The following is a 10880-nucleotide window of genomic DNA, read 5'->3' as shown; positions in this document are numbered from 1 at the left end:
AAATTTTATGGCAGATTTATCCAACACCAATTTTTTCATGGTAAGTCCTACCCTCACATTCTGTTTTGTTTGTTTACTATATAAAAACTTTGAAAAAATTAAGAAAAAATAAAAAGAAAAACTCGTAGAAGTACAGCAGCCTTTCACAAAGGCGGGGGACCTACGTGATGTTGAGCATCGAGTTCAAATTTAATTTGAAGCCAAAGGTCGTAGCTTAGCTCTTAAGCGGATGGTATGGGTAGCATGTCAAACTGTCCAACAAAATTGATTCGTAAGCGACAAGATACACAAACGCGATTGGCTCAAACGTCAAATAAGCAAAGGGTCCAGCAACAAGGAATCTTTTTCTTGCCCACAGCATAATATCTCTACTCCAATTGGTTTCTATCTTGTCCGTCACCGATTCAAGGCAGCCAACCAGCTAGCCTTACCATTTTATTATTTAAACGATTCAATTTGGGGGAAAAAAAAAGGCAACAGCAATGTCAAATAAATGGGAGAAGTAGACCCCCCGAAGGAGCGAAAGATCGGTAGTGTTGCTTCCTTGCAGGCCATTTGGCATTTTGGTAGGAGCAAAGAACATACCTCCAACCTCACCTCACAGACCCTCAATCCATAGTTGACTGTACGCTTACCAGTTACCCCAGCGTTTTCTTCTTGCTTCCTTTTCTGCTCTTTCTCGAACTTCTCCATCCGATTTTTTTTTTTTTTTTAAACAAAGATTACAGCGACTTTTGGAGCCTTTTGTTTTTACCTGAATGAATGCTTAGGCACCTAATTTGTTTTTTTTTTTTTTTGACGGATGAAGGTTGCCGGAGCTTCACTATTCCTGTAGCCTGGTTCCCAGTATGGACGACCCACACCGCCTGCCCGGAGAATCTTCTGAGCCGCCTCAGTTATTTGTTCCTCGCAGAGCTGCTAGAGTCGCTTCCCTTGACATCTTCCGTGGCCTCTCTGTTTTCGTATGTATTTGGTCAACGCCTATCCCCTCTGTTCTTTGTCTGGCTTCTCCACGAAATACAAAATATGAAAAGCATGAAAGCAAGATTGAAATTTGAATGAGCTTCTCGCTGATATATTCGTTTCATTTTCACTTCTCGTTGGCTCGCTTCTTTTGTTTTTCAGCTAATGGTGCTGGTCGATTATGGTGGCTCAGTCTTCCCCATCATCGCTCATTGCCCCTGGAATGGTATTCACTTGGCGGATTTTGTCATGCCTTTCTTTCTCTTTATTGCTGGAGTTTCTCTCGCGCTTGTTTACAAGGTATCAATACCAGTCTTTTAAATTCTGCATTCGCATTTATTTCTGACATCTGCTTATTTCGAAAAACATTATTATTATTGTTTGCCGACGGATTTCGGAAAACATTAATTGGATGTACAGTGAATGAAACAAGTGATTTTTGTTTTTTGCCTTTTTCTTTTTATAACATCAGAGGGGGCCGCATAAAGGAGAAGCGACATGGAAAGCTGTACTAAGAGCCGTGAAACTCTTTTTTCTTGGCGTCCTTCTTCAAGGTAATACTTTTGTCAGCCCTTCGCTATTCATAATGAGAGAAAGTTGTCATCCCTTGGTTTCCATACACAAAGATGAACCCAAGCGTGTCATTGAGCGCGCGCGCGCGCGTATATATGATTCGTATTAAATTCATATGAGATTGGGACAAAAAACGAATATCTTATGTCAGTCAATCTACTTCTTTCCTTGTATATGTAAAGGTGATGAACTAAAGCCGATTTCACCCATTTTCGTTACTGTATAAATCACTATCAGATGCCTCGTTCTTCTCCAGTATTTAATTCAGATCACTTATTCGTTTCAGGTGGTTATTTTCACGGAATAACTTCCTTGACTTATGGTGTTGACGTGGAAAAAATACGGTGGATGGGGATTTTACAGGTCTTAAGTCCTTAAATTCAATCGTAGAGAATTTCTTCATTATTTTCAATACTAGATTGATTACATGATAAATGCAAGACGTATTTATAGATGCCTGTATTTCATTGATGCATGATAGCTATATTGGACTAACAAATTTGATGTTACGATCGATCAATCCAGAGGATATCTTTTGGATACATTGTCGCAGCTCTATGTGAGATTTGGCTTCCAGGTAGAAGATGGAAAGAAATAGGTTTCTTCAGGAGCTATTACAGGCATTGGTATAGTTCTCATGCCCTTTCTGTTTGTTTCTGTGTTATAGGTTTGAGGGTCCTCTGTGTCTGCTTGCTTATCCTCTTGGACATTGGAATCCAAAAGCATTGGCTACATTATTTAAGATTCTCTCGAAACCAGAATCATCGTTGATTGGGATTGATAAGACAACTTGCAGCTTGATGATCACTAAAAATAAAGCACGCGCGCATGCTAGTTGCCATAACTTGGAGATACATTTCATAACATTACCTCATTGTAAATATTGTTAACTGTTTATAAACTATAAGGCTTATCAATTAACACAATAAATAAATGTTGCTCAAATTCTTGTTGTGTGGATTTTTGTTCCTCTGTCATTTGATATTCTTAATGGTTTCTTTTATGTAGGTTTATGGTGGCATTACTGTTGGCAATTTACTCAGGATTACTTTATGGTCTATATGTTCCAGATTGGCAATTTGAAGTATCGGTTTTGACCTCTTCTCTGCACCGAATCCCAATGAATGACAGCGACACTTACGCTTTGAGAGTAAGCTCAGCACCTAGCTTTCTTCCCTTTTCTTTCCTGTTATCTCAACTTAGGTGTGCCTTTTGTGCATTTTATCTTGGACTTGACCTGCATGCTTCCTAGCTGCAAGCTCAGGGGATCACATTGTTAGAAAAGCTGTTCATAGGGCCAGTCTAAATTATATGAAGGAAATGCATTTACAGTTTAATTCACGCTACTTCCTAGGAATGACCAAATGTTGATGACCACATCAGTGTTACTTTTCTTAACTGAGTTATCATCAAATTTAACTCTGAAGATAGTTGTGCAATGCTCATTATATGTTTAAGGGGAAAAAAAGGAGGAGGAGGAGGAGGAGGAAAGCTTGTTCATCAACCCATATACAGTAGATTGTGAACTATTCTGTCTTTTTAATTCAAAATACATTTAGTTATAGTATTGCCTGCACTGTTCTCAATTTTAATAACAGGTAAATTGTTCTGTGAGAGGGGATCTCGGACCTGCCTGTAATTCTGCTGGAATGATTGACCGCTACATTCTTGGTCTTGACCATCTGTATAGAAAGCCTGTTTACAGAAATCTCAAGGTTTTAGCAGCTGATTCTACTTCTTCGTGCGGTTATCTACAGCCCTATGCAAACACGTTAATGCCTTGTTGATTATTAAACTTCCAGGAATGTAAGATGTCTGCTAGTGACCAAGTTTCAGACAGTTCACACTCATGGTGTCTTGCTCCTTTTGATCCTGAAGGCATTTTAAGGTGGCCATTCTATTCTTTTGGTTTTCCCCTTGGATATCTGCATTGAACTTCATGCATATTTATTTTTTTGTCCTGTTAAAATTCTGAAAGTCATGCTGATCTTATATTGTGCTGCTTTTGCTGATCGATGTGCTCTCATTTTTCGGTTGATGATCCAATGAAATTATTTTTATACACTTCTGAATTCCGTGAGAAGTAAAAATAAACCCAATACATGCTCAAACAAAGCCTTATAACTGCTTAAGATTGAAGTTTCCAGAATTCCCCTTGAAGCTGAGTCTTCCTGTTGTTGCTTATGATTTCTTTCAGTAAAAAATTTCGATATTAGTTATTTGCTATTGAGAAGAGGACCTATATGTATGCATTTGCGATCCAAATTCTCCTAGAGGTCCTTATTTTTTGGAACTGTTTTACCCAATTGACTTAAGTTAAGATATATGCCTTGTCTATTTTAAATAATGACATGATCATATGATATTTTTTTTGGATTTTTTTTCTTCCCTAGTATCGTACTGCTTATGATTGATTGAAAATTTTGAGAAGTGCCTTTTCTAGGAGTATTGAGTAGATTATTGATATTGATTGAATCTACTAATTTCTACTGATGTTTAGATCCTTCATTGATTCTGCGTGGAAAGTTTGCCTTTGATAAACTTGTTTAACTTAATGCCATAATGGCACAATACGACAGGACTACGTGCGTTTTTTGTGCCCATTATGTTGCTATGTTTATATTGATTTTTTGAAAGCCACCTTATTATTTTCTTGCTCACAGCTCCTTAACGGCTGCAGTATCTTGTATTATTGGACTTCAATATGGTCATGTTCTTGCATATCTACAGGTGAGATCACGTTTAAATTTACTGAACTTCACTGGCTTATAAAAGATGTTTGCAGTTCTAATGAAGCTTTCATTAATTTAAAACTTATCGTAGACTCTATGCTCTTATAATCTATTTGCATTTGGACCTTGTTTTGGCATCGAACTCTGCTTTCTTAACAGCACATTGTAACTTGAAATATTCCTGTCCCACTACAGTCCCAGTGTCCCTGTCGTTACTGTTTGGTGGATCTAACCTTTTACTTTTCTGCATGCTTGAACTGTAGGACCACAGAGGGCGCCTAAAGATCTGGATGTGGTTTTCGGTTTCATTTTTGGCACTTGGATTGCTTATGGCTCTAATAGGTGGGCACTTTTATCAGTTGGTAGACAACTTCATTTTGTTTGGGCTTTTGGCCAATCAGTTTCTCTATATTCAGTGTTGCCACTGAAAATGTTGTATTAATTATTTGACTTCCTTTTCAGGCATCCCTCTAAATAAATCATTGTACACAGTAAGTTATATGCTGGCGACTTCAGCAGTTTCTGGAATCACATTCAGTGCTTTATATCTTTTGGTGAGTTCTCAAATGATAGGATGATATGAATTCTCTGATATTTTACATCCTGGACTAATCAGTAGCCTCAACTTTTACGTCATCAGTATAAGTTTAAAAGGAGAACTCATCTTAAAAGATTAATTAATTGGATGGGAGAGTCTCGTACTTATAAATTTCACTTTGTGAGGCTTCATGGTGTGGACTCATGACATTTCATTCCAGATAAACAAGTTTCAGCTACAGTGTAATACTACTAGGCATTGTGTTTCCAAACGACACATCTTCTGATGGTGGCCTGTCGTTTTTTCTTCTAATGATCTAGGCATGGTCTGGAGTTACATAATCAATTATGCAAAATGGAGGTGTTTGGATATTTTTCACCGAAACCCCGTTTCCGTACAAGTAATTGAGTATCATGGCCAATCCAGACAGGCACCTAAGCTTACAACTCTGACTTATTGTTTAATTCTACAGGGATCCTAATGAGTTCAGAGAGATTAAAGGCAAATAACCGACGCATTCCTTTTGTTTGAGCATAGAGTTCTAGATAAAATGTTTGTCAACAACTTTGTGAGGCTGACATTTGTCTGGATTTCCCTTTCTTGTGTTTCCTAAACCATTCCCGCTATACGTATTAGTGTTTGATAATTGGTAATCAAGTGTATTTGCAGGTAGATGTCCATGGTTACAGACGTTTGACACGTGCGTTGGAGTGGATAGGAAAGCATTCGTTGAGTATATTTGTAATTGTATCCTCAAACTTGGCTGTCATCGCCGTTGAAGGATTTTACTGGTCCACGACTGAAAATAACTTGGCAAGTGATGGATGCTTGATGCTTTACACTGCAAAGTTGATTGCCATTTATCTACCTTATCACAGTCAAGTTAATACTTTTCTACCTCACAGATCCACTGGATAGTGACTCGCTTTGTCCGCACTTGACATGATCTCATTCTGATTCTGATTCTATCTAACCATGGAGACGCTTTCACTCCGGGCGTTTAGCTTCATGCAACGAGATTGATCTGTTTGGTTGGAGGGAATAGAGGATGGAGGGGACGAGAGATCTTAATAAGTTCAATTTTAAAAAGAAAAAGGACATTTTTAATTAATTTTTGTCATCATTTTTTTTTTAAAATTAAACTCATTAAAATCAGTCCTCTACTCTTCTTCATCCCCAACCAGACACGGAATAGAGGGAGGGAGGGAGGGAGGAAGCACTTCTACTGCGGCTGCGTTCTTTTTAGAAGCGTATGTTTTGAACCTTGAAAAAATGATTATAGGAGAAACAATCCTGACAAGTCTGACAGGGAAAGTAAAACATACTTTAATCTTAGCCATAGTGATGCTCCGCTGCTTCGAGGCATTTGTAAATTGTAACAGCAATGAGAAGAGAAGATTATTAATTTGTGATATATGTTGGCTTCCGCTCTTTTTCTGGATTTTCGTTGTCCTGTATCCAACTGTGTCACTGCTACTGCTGCATGACTGTTAATGGAGATCAGTGACGTGTGGGCGTCAGCTTTTACAGTATTCATCGCTTTAAGGACCAGTGCCACGTTCTCTGTTTTTCGAGGGACACTTCCCAAACGTTGCTTTCAGTGTTTGGGTTTTGGCTTTTGAAGAACCGGTGGCTCTAAGTAAAGGTGTTCACACTTGATTTAGTTTTGAACAAAAATTAAATTGAATTGAATCAACTGGTTTTTCAGCGTTAGTAAAACTTAATCAGTTTCAATTGAAATCAGTTTGGTTTGGTTTGATTTGGTTTGTCTAAGATTTGAATCAAGTTTTACTATTTGAATCTTTATAAAAAAAAATTCATCACCTAATAGCAAGTAGCAAACACAAAAATATCTCAAGATTAAATATCCAAATTTCAAATATCATGTTATTTAATATTAATACTTACACCTATAATTTCATACATACATACATACATACATACATACATACATATATATATATATATATATATTCAAAACATAATATCTAATATCCATATTTTAAATATCATAATATCTACTTAAATTATATCAACTACCTATTATCCAAAAAAGAACTTATACATTTAATTAGATACATATTATATAAATAAATGGTATTTTTAATTAAATTTGGTTCGGTTTTCATATCTCAAAATTGAAACCAAATCAAATCAATCGGTTTATGTGTCATAAAAATTAAAGCAAACTTAATCTATGATTGATTTTGATTTGTTCATTTCAGTTTGGATTGATTTGGTTTGGTCCGTTCAGTTTAAACCAATTTTAAATACCCTTAATTCTAAGTGCAGTTTCCTCCTGTTGCTGTTGGCGGACACCTGAGCTCTCTTTGACTTTGATTGACCACCTTTTCCGTTGTGTTTTCACCTTTCTGAGAGAATCCCTGCTTCATCTGGTTGTTGGTGGGCAGTTCCACAAGTAAAAGTCAGTGCCTCGTCTGGTTGTGGCCTTCAAAATTGCAATTAGCTCCATTTTGTTATCAGCAAGTTCAAATGACCTGTTTTGAAGTGAGCGGCTTAAGTACAAGTGAGCATATTTATGTTCGTGAGCCAACCTCCACAAACAATACGAAATCCAATCAAAATTCAATACAAGTTGTGGTGCTTGCCTTGATGCAGGAAAATCATTCCCCCGGCTTTCCAATTTCTAGTTAGAGAGGTCAATGAATTGAAATATTTTGAATTATAACTTCAAACCATTTATTATTTAATTTTGCTTACCGTTTACTGCATCTCATTCAAATTACAATCCATGCTCCGAATAAAAGAATAAATAAATGTACACGTATTGTATGGGCCGCCGGCTCCCGCCTCAGCTGCCAGCTGACCAGCAGTTCGAGCCGCTGCCCTACCCAACACCCTCTCGCATGCTCACGCATTTCCATTAAAATTTGAGTTGAATTGTATTATTTTTTTAATTATAATTTATTAAATTTAATATCATACATTGATACTTATTCTTTGGTTGAAATATTGATAATCCTTTACTGATAACATGTCTTAATAAAAAGGGAAAAACTTTCATACTGGGTTTCAATGTACATTATTTTTAAGAAAAAATAATTGAAAAATTTCCTAAAATATGTAAATGAAAAATTCCGTTGATACCTTTTGACATTCATCATTTTTATAAAATGACTAAAGTATTCCCATTTTAAAATAAAAAGATAACAGCTTTGATCTCAAAAATATAAATACAATAACTACTTTAGTTTAAATAATGATTACTTTTATTTTAATAATAACTGAATGTGCAAATTTTTTATTCATTAAATTTATGTGTTGTAAATATTTGTAACTATTTTAATTTAGTAATGATTATTTTTTTCAAAAAAAATAAATAATTACAATTTTTTTGTGTAAATTTTCTGTCAAGTGAAATTCAACTCTCTACGCCTGTCTCCACGACAACTCAGATCTTTGATTACAATAAAAAGTTGCTGCAAATTCACTTTTTGTCTAGGAAAGATGGTAATAAAATTCTTTTAAAATATATAAATAATAATTTAATCTTTTAAAATGATATAATTTTCTTGAAACTTTTAAAATTTTTTTTATTATTAATAAATTTATATAAATTATTAAATTATTTTTGTTAAAAACAAATTATTCATAATTTTTTTCTTATATTTGTAACAATACAATAATAAATTATAAATTTACATTTTAAATTTTTTATTTACTGTTGCATTATTGTGAATGGAAGAAAAAAAGTTATGAATCATTTATTTTTAATAAGAATAATTTGATAATTTATATAAATTTATTAATAATTAAAAAAATTTCTAAAGATTTAAAAAAATTAACTGAAAGATTAAATTATTATTTATATATTTTAAAAAAAATTATTATCATTTTTTTTTATCTATGGTCAAATAGATTTTAAAGTAAAAGTAGTAAATTGCAAAAAGGTGTTTACATCTCACACCATATGCGATTCTACATTTATGAAGTTGAAAGTAGAGGCTGTAGAGAGCGTCTTATAAAAAGACTATAAACCGTAGTCCAGCCTCGACCACTCTGAAACACCACCTCGAGAGAGAAAGCACGATCGAGATGTCCGAGCAAGTAACCGAAGAAGGCCGAACCCAGCAGCATGGCAAAGACTACGCAGACCCTCCTCCTGCTCCTCTCTTTGACCTCGCCGAGCTCAAGCTCTGGTCTTTTTACAGAGATCTCGTTGCCGAGTTCGTCGCCACCCTCCTCTTCCTCTACATCTCCGTCGCCACCGCCATTGGTCACAATAAACAATCCTCCCCGTGCGATGGCGTCAGCATTCTTGGCGTCGCTTGGGCCTTCGGAGGCATGATCTTCGTCCTTGTCTACTGCACCGCCGGCATCTCCGGTAAGAATCATAATACAATTCAACTCTCGAGGATTTCGGTTTGATTCGGTGAACATGCATTCACAGGTGGGCACATCAGCCCTGCGGTGACGTTCGGATTGTTCTTGGCTCGGAAAGTATCGCTGATTCGGGCTGTAGCTTACATGGCAGCGCAGTGCCTGGGAGCCATTTGCGGTGTGGGGTTAGTGAAGGCGATCATGAAGCATTCGTGCGAGTCGCTCGGTGGCGGAGCCAACTCTGTGTCCGCGGGCTACGGCGAGGGCACTGCCCTGGGTGCTGAGATTATCGGCACCTTTGTGCTTGTCTACACCGTCTTCTCCGCCACTGACCCCAAAAGAACTTCCCGTGACTCCCACGTTCCCGTACGTAATTCATAATAATCATGCTCTGTTCATAATACTTGATCGCTGAACGAGTATTCTTGATACAGGTTCTGGCTCCGCTGCCAATCGGGTTTGCTGTTTTCGTGGTTCATTTGGCCACCATTCCCGTCACCGGAACCGGCGTAAACCCAGCTAGGAGCTTCGGTGCTGCTGTTATTTACAACAACCGCGAAGTTTGGGACGACCATGTATGATTTTGCTTTACTAACATATACAGTACTTGTCAATTATAATATCGTATACTGTTATTAGATGTCGAGATAACTGATAACGAGGCATACGATGTGGTGTGCAGTGGATCTTCTGGGTCGGTCCGTTTGTGGGAGCAATGGCGGCTGCGGCGTACCACCAATGCATAGTGAGGGCGGCAGCTGTCAAGGCGCATGGATCATTGAGAAGCAAGCCCGCCAGCTAGCTAGCTTGTTAATTTGTCATCAGACCATCAATCAATGATGTCGATCACCGTGATCTTCATTTTCTTTCCATTAATTTCACGAGTTATTTTGGTGTTAGCTAGCTTTGGAAGTGAATCGATCATTCTCTTCTTGGCATAACTTGAATACGAGTTTGTTTCTTTGCCTTGGCGGTCCCCTATACTATAACTGCGATAGATGATCAGTCTCCACCATCAGAGGAGGGTTATGTGGCATAAAATGACGGTTAATTAGAAGAGAGGGTGTCGTGTAGAGCTGGTGACATAGGCCAAGCGCTGTGTAGCCAAGCGCTGTGTATTGCGAGTTTGGTGGGGCGAGTTGGCGCTGCGCGGGTTGTAATTCTGCAAAGGAAAAAGCTTCTATACTTAACCTTCTACGTGTTTGTATCCAACATGTGAGTATTTTATAAATTATTTATTCTATAATAAATTTTTATTATTAATGTTGTTAATATATTAAGATTTATTTTTTTATATGTTAACAAAATTTAATTGAATATAAATATATTAAGTATATAAGGTTAAGTATATAAGTCTCACTCTTCTGCAAATTCAGAGTGGGTTGATGGGCCAACCATACTAGTAAAAAGTATTTTTTAATAATTTTTAAATCATGAAAAAAATATAAATTTATCTCTTTTTATTATGTTTTAGGATAGAAAAAAATCATATATTGCATCTAAAAATTAATTATCCAAATAACAATAAAAGTCCTTATAATCAAGTCATACTTATATCACCATTTAAATATAAATTAATTTAATTTTGTGATCACTTTGTTCTTTAATCTTTTATATGACTGATCAATATTACACATATATAAATTAATAAAAATAATTTGTCTATCTCCTTTTCTCTTCATCTTGTTTTGACATTTTTGCTACAGAATTGATGCCTCAGTTTAAAAAACCAA

General features: G+C 36.3%; 2 protein-coding genes across 6 annotated transcripts; both read left to right on the top strand.

Moving 5' to 3' along the window:
- Nucleotides 1-392: 392 nt before the first annotated feature.
- LOC129287142 (uncharacterized) lies at nt 393-6220 on the top strand. Of its 5 annotated transcripts, none has more exons than XR_008587605.1 (14): nt 394-625; nt 809-962; nt 1126-1263; nt 1436-1517; nt 1823-1899; nt 2062-2162; nt 2545-2686; nt 3135-3251; nt 3339-3424; nt 4200-4266; nt 4532-4610; nt 4731-4822; nt 5480-5619; nt 5712-6220. XR_008587605.1 is itself a non-coding variant. In XM_054923298.1 (14 exons), the coding sequence occupies exons 2-14, from the start codon at nt 849-851 to the stop codon at nt 5745-5747; spliced, it is 1275 nt and encodes a 424-aa protein (XP_054779273.1). In that variant the 5' UTR covers nt 401-625; nt 809-848; the 3' UTR covers nt 5748-6220. The 5 variants fall into 5 exon arrangements, 4 of the variants coding, with proteins under 4 accessions (XP_054779274.1, XP_054779275.1, XP_054779271.1 ...); XM_054923298.1 differs by having other exon boundaries at nt 401-625; nt 5476-5619; XM_054923299.1 differs by lacking the exon at nt 5712-6220 and having other exon boundaries at nt 393-625; nt 5480-5654.
- A 2632-nt stretch (nt 6221-8852) lies between these two features.
- Nucleotides 8853-9949, top strand: LOC129287143 (probable aquaporin PIP2-8). The gene is made up of 4 exons (XM_054923301.1): nt 8853-9151; nt 9218-9513; nt 9582-9722; nt 9830-9949. The coding sequence occupies exons 1-4, from the start codon at nt 8863-8865 to the stop codon at nt 9947-9949; spliced, it is 846 nt and encodes a 281-aa protein (XP_054779276.1). The 5' UTR covers nt 8853-8862.
- The last annotated feature ends 931 nt before the right edge of the window (nt 9950-10880 follow it).

This window comes from Prosopis cineraria, unplaced genomic scaffold, assembly GCF_029017545.1.
Source record: "Prosopis cineraria cultivar Desert tree isolate PC_DT_omini unplaced genomic scaffold, ASM2901754v1 PC11, whole genome shotgun sequence".
NCBI classification, from domain to species: domain Eukaryota; kingdom Viridiplantae; phylum Streptophyta; class Magnoliopsida; order Fabales; family Fabaceae; genus Prosopis; species Prosopis cineraria.
The sequence above is the reverse complement of the archived record's forward strand: the minus strand, read 5'-3'. Positions and strand labels throughout refer to the sequence as shown.